The sequence below is a fragment of the Lytechinus variegatus genome, chromosome 2, assembly GCF_018143015.1.
Source record: "Lytechinus variegatus isolate NC3 chromosome 2, Lvar_3.0, whole genome shotgun sequence".
NCBI classification, from domain to species: domain Eukaryota; kingdom Metazoa; phylum Echinodermata; class Echinoidea; order Temnopleuroida; family Toxopneustidae; genus Lytechinus; species Lytechinus variegatus.
The window spans coordinates 37,346,616-37,361,857 of NC_054741.1; the positions used below are offsets into that span (position 1 = coordinate 37,346,616).

A 15,242-nucleotide genomic window follows, 5' to 3' on the forward strand; every position below is an offset into this window, starting at 1 on the left:
CGGGGTAATAATAATAATAACAATGCGCCTCGGAATAGAATATTTCTAGATAGATGGCGCTATATAAATGCCTATTATTATTATTATTATAATTATGAATCAACTTTTTTAAGGGGTTGTTGATTCCTTGACCAAGCTTGATTATATGCTTGACAGGACAAACAGGAAGGGATTCATGTCTCTTAATAGCAATGGTGTATTAAGTCAATTTTGAAGGAGCTAGATATGGCAGATCGGGTAAAATGTATTGAAAAGTTGTGAGCGAGCGAAGCGAGCACGCAAATATTCCCACTTTTTTTATTACAATATCAAATTTTGTGATAGATTTTGACATAATATTCAGAAAATGATATCATATTTTACTTTTTATCTTTCCTTTTATTTCCTTCCACTTTTTTTCTTGGTCATGATTCCTTTTTTAATTGAGGGGGGGGGGGGGTCCGCGAGCCCCCGCCCATCTGTTTGGCACTGTTCAAAAAGCATGAACCATAACCTTCGTAGCACACAATGAAAGGATTTGAAGAAAAAAATACACGCTTTCCCATACTTCGGTTGAAAAATGTCTTTGCTTGAAGAAGGAATATTCAAAGCTAAAAGAGAACATATATTCAAAAGACACAACATAACAGTTCAAGCAAATAAATATATTTTAAAATGAATTATGACCGAATAATTTGAAAATTATGGCACAGATAATGATAAGGTTAAGAGGAAGTCTGCAAATTAGCAAGAAGTCCGATCATCACTTTTCTCATTTTATGCCATTTTGGCGCAAGCCTCCTTTTTAACCCTTTTGACAAAAACATTCCGTGTCGCTCAAGCATGAACAAAACTATTTTTATGGCATTTGAAAGATAAGACTTCAGAACACCTATTAACACCAAAATATAGACATTATAATTTGAAACAAACATTTTATAGACTTTTCAAATCGGTACCGTTTTTTATACGCACAGTAAACAATTTATCTATTTATTCAACTACATATTAATTTTTTTTATTAATTGTAAAGTTGGCCTATATGGGTCTATAAACTAAGATTATTCGCACAAAACATATGGGAAGAAATCCTCCCCCCCCAAAAAAAAAAATCCTCTTCGTTGATTATTGTGGGCCTCCATGACCGTTACCCCCTATAGTGTTCCCATAAGCAGTCGGAGATGTACTGCTCAAGGCCCATGCACAAGGAAGCTTATGAATCTCCGCATGAATCAAAACTAATATAGAAAACACGACTAACTAAAACATTATAATTATATACAGTATGCTCATATTCCCCTAACTTACCTTTTCAGTGTTCATGCATTTCAGATAAATGGGTAAAAAAATTGGATTTAATAAGGTCAAAACCGTCTTTCAATGTCATAAGTGATCATCATCATGTTTTTCTAGTTACACCAGTCGGACTCTTCTCATGTCTTTCAATTAGCCCCCCCCCCAAAAAAAAAAAAAAATGTTGTAAGTTGGAGTAGCCCGCGCTCATTCCCCGGAATATCATGCTGACTTTGTGATCGAATTGAGAACATAAAAGTGTTGTGGACAGAATGGATTTAATATAGTAATTCCTCGACTTTCCAAAATTGATTGTAGACCTATATGCATGCATGTACATAATATGAGTGGTGATATTGTCTCTAGGTGTATATGTAAATAGGGGTACATGTATTATATGCAGACTATTGAAAGAAACAACAACAAAAATCCTCCGCGGCCTTATCAAGGGGCCGCAGAAGCGGCCGGGGGACTGCATGGGGGGCTTCAGCCCCCCCCCACTTTTTTCCAAAACCGTGTACAAAAACGAAAAAATGACCATATGATTGCATTTTTTTGCATGGTCAGCCCCCCACCCCCGCTTTTGGCTTAGCCCCCACTTTGAAAACCGCTCCTCGATCGGCCCCCGTTATCTACCACATTTTTTAAAGGAGAATGAAACTTTTGGACCAAGATAGCTTGTGTGAAAACAGAAAAATCAAAGAAACAGATCAACGAAAGTTTGAGAAAAATCGGACAAATAATGAGAAAGTTATGAGCTTTTGAATATTGCGATCACTAATGCTACGGAGATCCTCACATTGGCAATGCGACAAAGATGTGTGATGTCACTCTTGAACAACTCTCCCCATTACTTTAGTATATATTTCACCTAAATTGCCTCTTTTATTACGTCTATCAGTAGAACATGTATTCTTTCTACAGGAGGGCATGTAATACAGATTTTTAAAGAATAAATCATGGATAAAGAGTTTGTATCACCATACGAAAAAGCAAAAAGACACATTTTCAGGGTATTTCATTTCAGGGTATTTCATAGTCCATCAAAGGGAAAGTTGTTCATGAGTGACATCACACATCCTTGCCGTGTTGCCAATGGGATTAGAGATTGCAATATTCAAATGCTCATAACTTTCTCATTATTTGTCCGATTTTTTTCAAACTTTCTTTGTTCTAATTCTTTGATTTTTCTGTTTCGACACAAGCCTACTTATTCCAAAGGTTTCATTCCCCTTTAATGTCTTCCTCTATCAAGGAAAAAATATGTTCTCAATACATATTTTTTCCTTGATAGAGGAAGACCCAAGGGACGGTCGGGTTCGAGCTGCTGCAGTAAAAATAATGTCTATTGGGATCAGATTATCAAATGATATCAAAACATATTTTGCGATCAGAATGTTAAGTTTGAGTGCATGCATGGGCACATTAAAATAAATTAAATGAAAAAAATAGAAAAGTTAGAATGGTATACATTTTGCACTAAAGTTGTATACGGTACATAGATTGGGAACACTTCTGTATGCCAAATCATTTCAAGTTGATAAACAAATAGCTTTTACGTCATTTTTATTTCTAGGATAAACTTATACTATAAGTTTACAGGTGCTGGTATTAGCACATAGAGATGTATACTGCGTTATTAGTATATATCTCTATGTATTTGCATTGTCAAATTTCATAATAAAAATAAATAACAACAATGAGGGCAGCATACCCATAATTTTGCAAAAAAGTATGGATAACCAAACGTGTTTGAATGTCATTTTCTATTAAAAGAAAAGAGGTGATATCAATAATCGAAATATTTAATGTTCATTTAGTTATGTGTTGCTGTTCATGATAATTAATATTTACAGCTTATGTAAAATCTATAAATCCTAAAAATACAATTTTTTGCTCAAACTGCCATAAAAAAATATTTGTTTTACTTTTATATCGGCACTCTCTACGAGTCTTCCATATCATAGCAAATCTGTAAAAATATTTTCAACAACCGAATCGAGCTATTCGAGTTCTTACGATTACTTCGACGTTTATATCCATTTCACAACCTATTTCTGTCGTAAGTATTACCAAATTTTGCAGGTAATGTATCCAACATCTGTTGATAATATTGTCTGTATGTATTTTGTACGAAGTTTGAAATAATCATCAGTTTTATTTGTATGTTTCATTCTGTTGCTAATAACGCTATCGAGTATTTGTCTCTCATCATGTCTCTTGTGAATTGTTGTGGGTTGTGTTGTGTGCTGTACCTGTACCGTACTACTGTATACTGTAGTAGTGATGCACTCGGGGGTTCATTACATACCGTTGTGCACGGCCAAATCAAGGCACGACGCATGCAACTCTCTCTCTGAGCTGATCCTTCCACTTTTGACTTCTGATTCCTGGAGTCTAGATAAATGCGATTGCACGGAATAAATGATTTCCACAAAATCTAAAATTTAATAAAATTGTTCCATTTCAGTCACTTTACCTGGCCCAGGCCTGGCGAAACACCGATCGATATTAATTTGAAGTTCATCATTCATAATTTGGATTTTGGTGACTTGTTTTATTTTTAGCTCTATGGCTCTAGTCTTAGGCCCATTTCTCAACACCGTCATAAGTCTAACTTTTTGACTAAATCAGAGATAGTGAGCTACTTGTCCGCTAACCGTTTCACGAAGCCCTCTACCAAGATCGGGTACAACAACCTCACTAAATATTTATGACACCTCCGAACATGTCATGACCAAGGCTCCACATTAACTTTTTTTGGTGGTGGCCCATTTGGGCCACCAAAACCATCATATAATATTTTTGGGTGGCCCGATATTAAAGTTTGGTGGCCCGAAAAATGTAAAGAAAAACATTAAAAATTAATAAAACAGACTTCTGAAATATTAATTCTGCAGCCACTACCAAGTTACTTTCACTTTGTATTTAAACCTGCTGTTTTACTTTGCAAATTGATTTGTGGTAAAATATAAATTGTTATATCATTGAAAGAGAATATAAAGGAATTGTATTGTTTTCAGGTTTTGTGGACTTTTCTAATCTCCATACAGATACACAAACATAATGGTAAAGAAAATAAATTATGCACAACAAACTCAGATAGATGTACAAAACAAAGATTTTTTTCCTTTCTCTTTGAATCCTAAAACCTAGATTATGCAGGCCCTAATCCATATTATTTTTGTTTTCTCTTTTGCAGCATATTATAGCAGGAGAAAATCACAGAAAAGCATGCTGCAAAGTTAGAACAATGCATAAAAGAGAGAAACAAAAAAGAGCAATTCTCAAAAAGTATATTACAAAAAGAAAACAAAAATAATACAAGGAAGAAGTGAAATAAAACAAAAGAAAAAACAAAGAACAGGAAAAAAGAAAGAAAAACAAAATTTAGAGGAAAAAAACATGGAAAAAATGAATAAAACAAAATTAATATAAAAATGGGGAAAAAGGGAAAAAACTAAGAAGCCATTACAAATATTTTAGCAGTGGCAGCACCAGTCTATTCTGACTGGAATATAATTAAAAGCCAAGCAATAAATTTTCACTTACCTATAGGACTGGTGTATTTCTATTTTTATATCCTTTAGTTTGTATTATTTTTTTTTCAGTAGAAACATATTCTTTAATCAGGCATATTCATTGGAAAGAGGCACGGTGGGATGGATAAAAGCTAAGTCTGTATGCTATATCGGTATGTACTCTCATGACTATGCAAACTTTGTGTGTAGATCAAGGAAATGGGTGCATGACGAACTGGCTTGCAATTTGAATTGTAGAAAGTTGGTAAATGCGTGCAAAATCGGGAGAAAAATTGTGCTACTTTGAAAATTATTGGTTGCCCGATTTGCGCCACCAAAACTTTGCACTTTTTTCAATAATGGTTGCCTAAGGTGAATTTCTGGTGGCTTGGGCCACCACTAATGTCGAGCCTAATTTCTTTCTTAAAAACGTAGTGGCATCACGTGGGTAGACTTAGCCAGGAGGCTCCTAGAGAGTAAAAATCATTTACTAATGTATGCTTACTCTCTACGGATGCGGGGATTCCTTCCCATTCATGTACATATATCGTCGAAAAACAGAAACTTTTGCGCCCGAGATTTCTACTTTTGTTCTAAAAGATCTAGCCCTAAATCATGTATTCATGGGATACAACTTCATTTCCGACATTTCTACGCTATCGATTTCATTTTAAACAAGAATTTATTTAAAAAATGAGAAAAATATTTTGAAAAGAAAACACTTTTAGATACTCCACTGCAGAATTGCAGCGATATTGATCAGAACAGAACAAAATGGCTGCGCCCATGGATGGGTGGGATTCATGGATTATCAAGTTTTTGCTCAATTTTGAAATTTGTTTAAATTTTTCAGCATATAGGTCTTCAATGTGGACAGTCATTCCTTGGGTCATTCATTTCAGAAGGAAATTATGACTTCAGAAAACTTAAGAAACCTGGCTGTCCTTCGATCTGCAACCAGCATCGCTGATGAAATCAGAGCCTTGGAAGCCATTAAATCCACCCTTACCCAGGGCCAGACAGATCTCAGATCCTCCTTTGATCTCGAAGAAGAGTTTCTCAGCTTTGCATCAAAAAATCTTGGGGATGAGGAGGTGTTTGATGACCCTTTCCCAAGAACACCCCCAGAGAGCATCTTTCCTGGACAGGATGATCTGGACCAGCTGACATGCTATGTGTTTAGACGTCGGTATGGTTGGTCCGAGGCTGCCACAAGCATCGGCAAGGATGACAGGGTCGGTGTCCCTGCAGGGGTTCTCGAAGGCAGTGGTGTCATGACTGCTCCTCAGCAGAAAAACCAGGTTATACTCAAGAACAGACTGAATGAGTTGCTGGATGAATTTGTGAGATGGTGAGTGTTGATATATTCAGATCTTTAAAGTGAGAACACCAATTTTCTGTGTAAAAATCAACTGAGTTTCTTTTTTTTTATGGACATTCTATTTGTAAAAATTGGAAAATCATTATTCCTAATGCAGGGTGCTACATAACTTTTTAAAAGCGCTTGCCCAGTCGGGCAAGTAGATTTTTTTATAGTTGGAATATACTTGCCCAAGAATCTATTTCAGTTGTCCCAAAAAATCCTCGAAAAAAAGTTTTACCTCTTCAAAAGAAAGTTTTGCAGTTTTATAAACAATTGACCTTTTTCTCCCTTTTGACATGAGCTTATCTACCTTGTTCTTGCATTTATTTTTCCAAAGTGATTTTATCTTGCTTGCCAAGACCAAAATTATGGTCAATATCATATCATTTCGACCCTAATTTTGGTCATTCTACTGTGAGAATTTTGCTTTCTGTGTGAATTTTGCGTGCCCAATCTGGGCAAGTAGTTTTGGTCTTTACTCCAAAACACTTGCCTGACTCTAAGTTTTACTTGCCCCGGGCAATCGGGCAAGTTCTTATGTAGCACCCTGCCAAATGGATTTCTGTCAATATGACATTTTAAACTTGATTGATTCTTTTTACAATCGATATTTTCTTCTATTGTTCTGATACAGTCCACAACTGAACTGTATATATTGCATATTAGTCAAAGTTTGTGAGTATATTAATTTCTTATCATAGTTAGCTTGATTTCAGAAGGTGATAATGTATATTTTAAATTTAAACTTGTCAATGTCATGTAAATTTTTTAAACAAATTTTTGCAAAACATACCTGAATTCCTAAGACAAGTTAAAATGCTGTCTTACTAGTATTTTCTCACCTGAGCACCCGAGTAATCACTTTTCCTGTTAGTCCGTTGGTCTCATGATTCGTGAACCACCTTGTTTTAAATCAAGAGACCACTTTTAGAGCAAAGTTCAACTTCAAAGAGTTATCTGTTTTGAAATACATGTTTCAATTCATGGACAATTGCCAAGTCTGATTTGTGATAAAGGGTGTCACATTTTTACAGCTTAAATAGCAAAATTCACAAACATGTGTCTGTTAAAAAAATAATAACAGTTGTTTTATAATTCCTCTTATATTTGTATCTCTGTTTTACAGGTATATGGCACAACCGATAGGCAAACCGCTATTGCACAGTTTTCGATATACTCTTGCTCAAGGTGAGAGATTCCATTTTACTGTAATCAAATATTGTTCAGGCACATAACCAAAAGTCAGTGTCAGTTTACATCCTTTTGTTGATCTGTACACCATGTTTATTTTTACATTATTCTATCTTTTCCCCTTCATCCATTTCATGATTTCTGTCATCTTCGTTTCTACATACATGTGTATCTATTATTTTTTTTACCTCCAGTAATTGCTGGTGATTGTTTGAAGACTAAACACTACATAGACCCAAAACTGTAGATGTGGTTTAAACTTTAATGAATTATTATTTTTTTTTAGATTATACTATATATTTCTATTGGTATATTGGTATACCTTTAGACTCATTGATTTGTGATTTTTGTCTCACCTGCAAAGCAGAGTGAGACTATAGGCGCCGCTTTTCCGACGGCGGCGGCGTCAACATCAAATCTTAACCTGAGGTTAAGTTTTTGAAATGACATCATAACTTAGAAAGTATATGGACCTAGTTCATGAAACTTGGCCATAAGGTTAATCAAGTATTACTGAACATCCTATTAAAGTTTCATGTCACATGACCAAGGTCAAAGGTCATTTAGGGTCAATGAACTTAGACCATGTTGGAGGAATCAACATTGAAATCTTAACCTGAGGTTAAGTTTTTGAAATGTCATCATAACTTAGAAAATATATGGACCTAGTTCATGAAACTTGGACATAAGGTTAATCAAGTATCACTGAACATCCTGCATGAGTTTCACGTCACATGACCAAGGTCAAAGGTCATTTAGGGTCAATGAACTTTGGCCGAATTGGGGATATCTGTTGAATTCCCATCATAACTTTGAAAGTTTATGGATCGGATTCATGAAACTTGGACATAATAGTAATCAAGCATCACTGAATATTTTGTGCAAGTTTCAGGTCTCATGATTAAGGTCAAAGGTCATTTAGGGTCAATGAACTTTGGCCAAATCGGGGGTATCTGTTGAATTACCATCATAACTTTGAAAGTTTATTAGTCTAGTTCATTAAACTTGGACATATGAGTAATCAAATATCACTGAACATCCTGTGCGCGTTTCAGGTCACATGACCAAGGTCAAAGGTCAATGAACTTTGGCCGAAGTGGGTGTATCAGTTGAATTACCATCAAAACTTTGAAAGTTTATGGATCTGATTCATGAAACTTGTACATAAGAGTAATCAAGTATCACTGAACATCCTGTGCGAGTTTCAGGTCACATGATCAAGGTCAAAGTTCATGTAAGGTCAATGAACTTTGGCCATGTTGGGTTTTTTTGTTGTATAACCATCATATCTCTGTAAGTTTATTGGTCTAGTTCATAAAAAGTGGACATAAGAGTAACCATGTATCACTGAACATCTTGTGCGAGTTAGAGTAGTATTCAAAGTCAGCACTGCTGCTATATTGAACCGCGTGATGCAGGTGAGACGGCCAGAGGCATTCCACTTGTTCAAATGACAGCATAACTTAAAAAGTGTGTGAACCTAGTTCATGAAACTTGGCCATAAGGTTGATCAAGTATTACTGAATATCCTTCTTGAGTTTCAGGTCACATGACCAAGGTCAAAGGTCATTTATTTTAGGGTCAACGAACTTAGACCATGTTGGGGGAATCAACATCAAAATCTTAACCTGAGGTTAAGTTTTTGAAATGACGTCATAACTTAGAAAGTATATGGACCTAGTTAATGAAACTTGGCCATAAGGTTAATCAAGTATTACTGAACATCCTATTAGAGTTTCATGTCACATGACCAAGGTCAAAGGTCATTTAGGGTCAATGAACTTTGGCCGAATTGGGGATATCTGTTGAATTCCCATCATAACTTTGAAAGTTTATGGATCTGATTCATGAAACTTGGACATAATAGTAATCAAGCATCACTGAATATTTTGTGCAAGTTTCAGGTCTCATGATTAAGGTCAGAGGTCATTTAGGGTCAATGAACTTTGGCCAAATCGGGGTATCTGTTGAATTACCATCATAACTTTGAAAGTTTATTAGTCTAGTTCATTAAACTTGGACATATGAGTAATCAAATATCACTGAACATCCTGTGCGCGTTTCAGGTCACATGACCAAGGTCAAAGGTCAATGAACTTTGGCCGAAGTGGGTGTATCAGTTGAATTACCATCAAAACTTTGAAAGTTTATGGATCTGATTCATGAAACTTGTACATAAGAGTAATCAAGTATCACTGAACATCCTGTACGAGTTTCAGGTCACATGATCAAGGTCAAAGTTCATGTAAGGTCAATGAACTTTGGCCATGTTGGGTTTTTTGTTGTATAACCATCATATCTCTGTAAGTTTATTGGTCTAGTTCATAAAAAGTGGACATAAGAGTAACCATGTATCACTGAACATCTTGTGCGAGTTAGAGTAGTATTCAAAGTCAGCACTGCTGCTATATTGAACCGCGTGATGCAGGTGAGACGGCCAGAGGCATTCCACTTGTTCAAATGACAGCATAACTTAAAAAGTGTGTGAACCTAGTTCATGAAACTTGGCCATCAGGTTGATCAAGTATTACTGAATATCCTTGAGTTTCAGGTCACATGACCAAGGTCAAAGGTCATTTATTTTAGGGTCAACGAACTTAGACCATGTTGGGGGAATCAACATCAAAATCTTAACCTGAGGTTAAGTTTTTGAAATGACGTCATAACTTAGAAAGTATATGGACCTAGTTAATGAAACTTGGCCATAAGGTTAATCAAGTATTACTGAACATCCAATTAGAGTTTCATGTCACATGACCAAGGTCAAAGGTCATTTAGGGTCAATGAACTTAGACCATGTTGGAGGAATCAACATCGAAATCTTAACCTGAGGTTAAGTTTTTGAAATGTCATCATAACTTAGAAAATATATGGACCTAGTTCATGAAACTTGGACATAAGATTAATCAAGTATCACTGAGCATCCTGCATGAGTTTCACATCACATGACCAAGGTCAAAGGTCATTTAGGGTCAATGAACTTTGGCCGAATTGGGGATATCTGTTGAATTCCCATCATAACTTCGAAAGTTTATGGATCTGATTCATGAAACTTGGATATAATAGCATTCAAGCATCATTGAACATTTTGTTCAAGTTTCAGGTCTCATGATTAAGGTCAAATGTCATTTAGGGTCAATGAACTTTGGCCGAATCGGGGATATCTGTTGAATTACCATCATAACTTTGAAAGTTTATGGATCTGATTCATGAAACTTGTACATGGGAGTAATCAAGTATCACTGAACATCCTGTGCGCGTTTCAGGTCACATTACCAAGGTCAAAGTTCAATGAACTTTGGCCGAACTGGGTGTATCTGTTGAATTACCATCATAACTTTGAAAGTTTATGGATCTGATTCATGAAACTTGTACATGGGAGTAATCAAGTATCACTGAACATCCTGTTCGAGTTTCAGGTCACGTGATCAAGGTCAAAGGTCATGTAAGGTCAATGAACTTTGGCCATGTTGGGTTTTTTGTTGTATAACCATCATATCTATGTAAGTTTATTGGTCTAGTTCATAAAACGTGGACATAAGAGAAATCAAGTGTCACTGAATATCCTGTGCAAGTTTCAGGTCACATGACTTAGGTCAAAGGTCATTTAACGTCAATGAACTTTGGAAAAATTGGGGGTATTTGTTGAATTACCATCATAACTTTGAAATTTTATTGGTCTAGTTCATAAAACTTGAACATAAGAGTAATCAAGTATCACTGAACATCCTGTGCGAGTTTCAGTTCAGGTCACATGACCAAGGTCAAAGGTCATGTAAGGTCAATTAATTTTGGCCAAGTTGGGGGTATTTGTTGAATTACCATCATAACTTTCAAAGTTTATATTATAGATATACTGTAGTGTTTAAAATGTGGATATAGGGTAATGAAGTTTCACTGACAAGTTTTAGGTCACATGATCAAGGTCAAATGTCAATGAATGTAGCATTGTATCATTATATGCAAGGCTCCACATTAACTTTTTTTGGTGGTGGCCCGTTCGGGCCACCAAAACCTTCAAATAATTTTTTTTGGTGGCCCACTAATAAAGTTTGGTGGCCCGAAAAATATAAAGAAAAACATTAATTAAAAATGAATAAAACAAACTGAAATATTCTGCAATCACTAACACGTACCACTATTCTTTGTACATCTTGTATATAAATTGTGCTTGCTGTTATTTTACTTTGCATAAAACAAAAGAAAAAATGAAGAAAAAAAACAAAGAACAGGTCATAAAAAAAATTGAGAAAAACAAAAGAAAGTTAAAGAAAAATAAAATAAAATTATCAAAAAATGGGGAAAATTATTATTATTCAGTAGAAACATGTTCTTTAATCAGGTATTTTCAATGAGAAGGGGTATAAATGGTTTAATCACTGAAAAAAAATGAAAGAAAAAAATAAAATGGCAAGTTATCTGGAAAAAACAGTGAGACAATTCCTTCCCTATATTTGACAAAATGATGGAAAAAAAATCACATGTCATGTCAATGAAATGCCTTCCCAGAGTATTTACTTCCTTAAGAGTGGTTTAAGAAGTCATTTGTAAACAAGAAAGAAAGAGCGGCCTATTTATTTTTGGCTCAAAGAGACACAGCTTCGAAATAAACCAAATATCAACATACATACAAATGCACATATGGGACTGTGATGTACTCACCTATGTGTATTAATGCATTTGGAAATCGGTCTTTTTGAGTCAAAAGAGAGGTCATAATTCCTCCTTTTAATGCTTGCAATTAATCAGGTTTCAGTAATATGGACTGTAGAAGGGCATTTCATTGGTGTAAAATGTGACTTTGACGTAGATTTCCAAAGTTCTGGGGAAGATTTCTTAGCAGTAACATTTCGTATCGCAGCTCCCTGGGTCTGAATAGTCTGCTCGTGCACAGCTAGCTGCATTGGTTTCATGCATGCAAAGCTCAGCCAGACAGCCGGCGCGGCCGGCTGAATAATAGGTACTGTATGCTAGCGGTAGGCCTACATACTGTCATGACTATGCAATCTTTGTGTGTGTGTGTATTTGTGTGTAGATTAACAAAAAAGGCGCATGACGAATTGGCTTGCAATTTTAACTGTAGAAGGTTGATAAATGCATGCAAAATCGGGAGAAAAATTGCGCTACTTTGAAAATTATTGGTTGCCCGATTCGGGCCACCAAAACTTAACATTTTTTCAATAATGGTTGCCCGAGATGAATTTTTGGTGGCCCCGGGCCACCGGGCCACCGCTAATGTCGAGCCTTGTTATATGAATGGTGTATTTTGTGAATAATCATTTGATAGTAGTTTTCAAAGTCAGCACTGCTGCTCTATTGAATCGCGTGATGCAGGTGAGATCGCCAGAGGCATTCCACTTGTTAGAGTGATTAAAAGCTGACTGATATACCTTTCATCTGAACTAACTGATATGTGGTTTTAGAGTGTTAAAATGGTTCAGAAAATGCTAACTGATAGGCCTACTGTGTCTAATGGTTTACCTTTCAGCTGGTGACAAGCCGGTGGTCAGAAACCAAACGGTCATCCACACCATGGACTGGTTGAAACTCCACAAATCCCATGATGGCATCCATGACAATTACTCCGATATAGCCACGCTGGTCATGGTTGGTCTGACGGACATATGGTCGGCTATCAGGAAGGCCTCTGTCTCGAGACTTCCTATCATTCTGGCCAGCTTGACTGTTGAAGAAGCTGAGAACTTCTTTGAAACGTTGGCCAAGGTAGATTGAGGAGATTTATTTCTATGGTCTCTTGACACGTATGTAATTTCACAATTGATAGGTTACGTTTCAAAGGTATTCTTTGATTGAAATGTAGTTATTAAAATACTGTGCTATCATTAGACTCATATTACATGACAGGGTTCTCTGACTTCTCCACAAACATATTGTTTAATGTCTATGATTTAACTTGTTTAAACCAATGACATGTTAAAAAATTGTTAGCGATACGTAATAATTTATGCTGTTCACGTTTTCAAATTCATGATGGGCTCTAAACAACCCCCATACTGTCTGTCTTCTTTTCACCTCTGAAATTTTGACAGATATGTCAGAGTAAAGAGAGCAGCTGGCAGTCTATAGAGGGAGCCCTCATGGCGATCAACTCACTGCTTCGGAGATTCCAGTGGATCAGCCGTGAACCTGTTGAACCTTTCTTTCGGGGTCCTGTTGATAAGAATAAATACTTTGTGAAGGTAAGTCTGATGCCATATTTGCCAGCATGTTTTGTAAGAAGTTTTGAAATACCAGACCAATTTCAGGACTCATTTGAGTTATCATATGAATACAAGTTATAACTATTTAGGCATTAGTAGAAATTAAAAACACATAACTTTGGAACGGTTCTAAGATGCTCAAGGCATAGGCAACTTGTGAATTTTGACTTTTTTATGCTGGAATTCGAACCGCTGACCCAAGATGATTGTTAGTGTAATATAACTCCAGGGCCCTGTTGTACAAAGAGTTACGATTGATCTGATCAATCGTAATTCTATGGAAGTCCATCAGTGCCATAATTTTTTCTACGAAAAATTTGCACAATGTCCTTTTCATGCAAAGAGAAGCGCAGTGAATTTTCAAGTAAACAATGAATGCATGAATATACATCACAGCTAGAAAATATTTTTGAACAAGCATGCATAATAGATGTTGATGTTGCTGGCTGTCCATAGTTGCGATTGATCGGATTAAAGTAACTCGTACAACAGGGCCCAGATAATTTCTAACCAAGTATTCTTTCCCACCAAATGTCTTCCTCTGTAGTATGGAAGCGAAGAACTGACTAATATCCCAGCATTCATCACCAGCCGGATGCATTCCATTGTGTACCCTCTTCTAGCTCATCAGCAGCTTAGCGTCAGAGAGTGCGCCATCAAGGCTTTCACCACATTCCTGTCAAAATGTGAATTTCAGGTGAGTTTTCTTGGGGATTATTAATTCTGTCTGTGACATCACAAAGAAATTTCATCAGAGTCCCATCTTGTGAAATGTTGCGATAGATGTGGAACAATCTAAAATTGAGACTGGTCTAAATTCCCAGCTCTAGCCCTGATCTTGAATCTCATGATGGCCATTCAATTTTTTTTTATATTGGTCAATGATCATTTTCCTTTAAACAATTATACATTGAGTATATTTCATTAATGAAATAAGTTGGATGCAGTTTAGATTTTTTCCTCACTATCAAACACATATTTTTAAAGCTTGTGTATAGTTTTGGTAAATCCACCAAAATGCACCTATCACTATTCCAATTCATTGCTAGCTAATATGAATGGATATGCCCTATAACAGTTATGATGTGAAGGATATGAAATGAAAATGTGTTTTACAGGATAAATTTTGTGATTTTACATGGAAATTTAACTTGATCGGGTCACCCGATCAAATTAAAATATCTGTGTGTTTTTGTCTTTCAATTAAATCCTATTCCAAATCATGGAATGGGCTGAAACTTTCAAGATATGTTCTTTGTCTGTAACTCTTGGATATCTAATCACTAAATTTATAAGATAAGTGCTTGAATGCCCATTTTTTATTTTAAAACAAGCATCGCCGAGAGAGGGCGCTATATATAAAAAATTTGAATATTTGAAATTTTCTCAGAGAAGTGCAGTTGGAAAAATATCTAATGGTCTCTACGCTTCAGTAAGACTGTCATATTAGATGATATTCGATTATCAATCACATTATTGACCCTTTACCAAAGCTATACACAGGCTTTAAAGAATGAGTTAAGCTAAACAACAACAACAAAGATTTGTTTCTCAAGGTTTACATGTATCCTCTAATGTTATTTGTTGTACATTTATGTCTTGTATGTTTTTTTGTGTGAACTCATCTTATACTATCATGCAGCATACTACCAAAATTAATGTGACCATCGCTAT

General features: G+C 35.8%; 1 protein-coding gene across 2 annotated transcripts in view; it reads left to right on the plus strand.

Annotated features, from left to right (window-relative positions):
* The first annotated feature begins 3,243 nt into the window (after positions 1-3,243).
* The window catches only part of LOC121408020, a 49,949-nt gene continuing 37,950 nt past the window's right edge, over positions 3,244-15,242 (plus strand). For both annotated transcript variants that reach the window (XM_041599319.1, XM_041599320.1), the window contains exons 1-6: positions 3,244-3,334; positions 5,647-6,144; positions 7,283-7,344; positions 12,836-13,071; positions 13,398-13,547; positions 14,116-14,265. In XM_041599319.1, the coding sequence (XP_041455253.1) occupies positions 5,705-6,144; positions 7,283-7,344; positions 12,836-13,071; positions 13,398-13,547; positions 14,116-14,265 (1,038 nt within the window). In that variant the 5' untranslated portion in view covers positions 3,244-3,334; positions 5,647-5,704. The remainder of the gene's footprint in view (positions 3,335-5,646; positions 6,145-7,282; positions 7,345-12,835; positions 13,072-13,397; positions 13,548-14,115; positions 14,266-15,242) is intronic.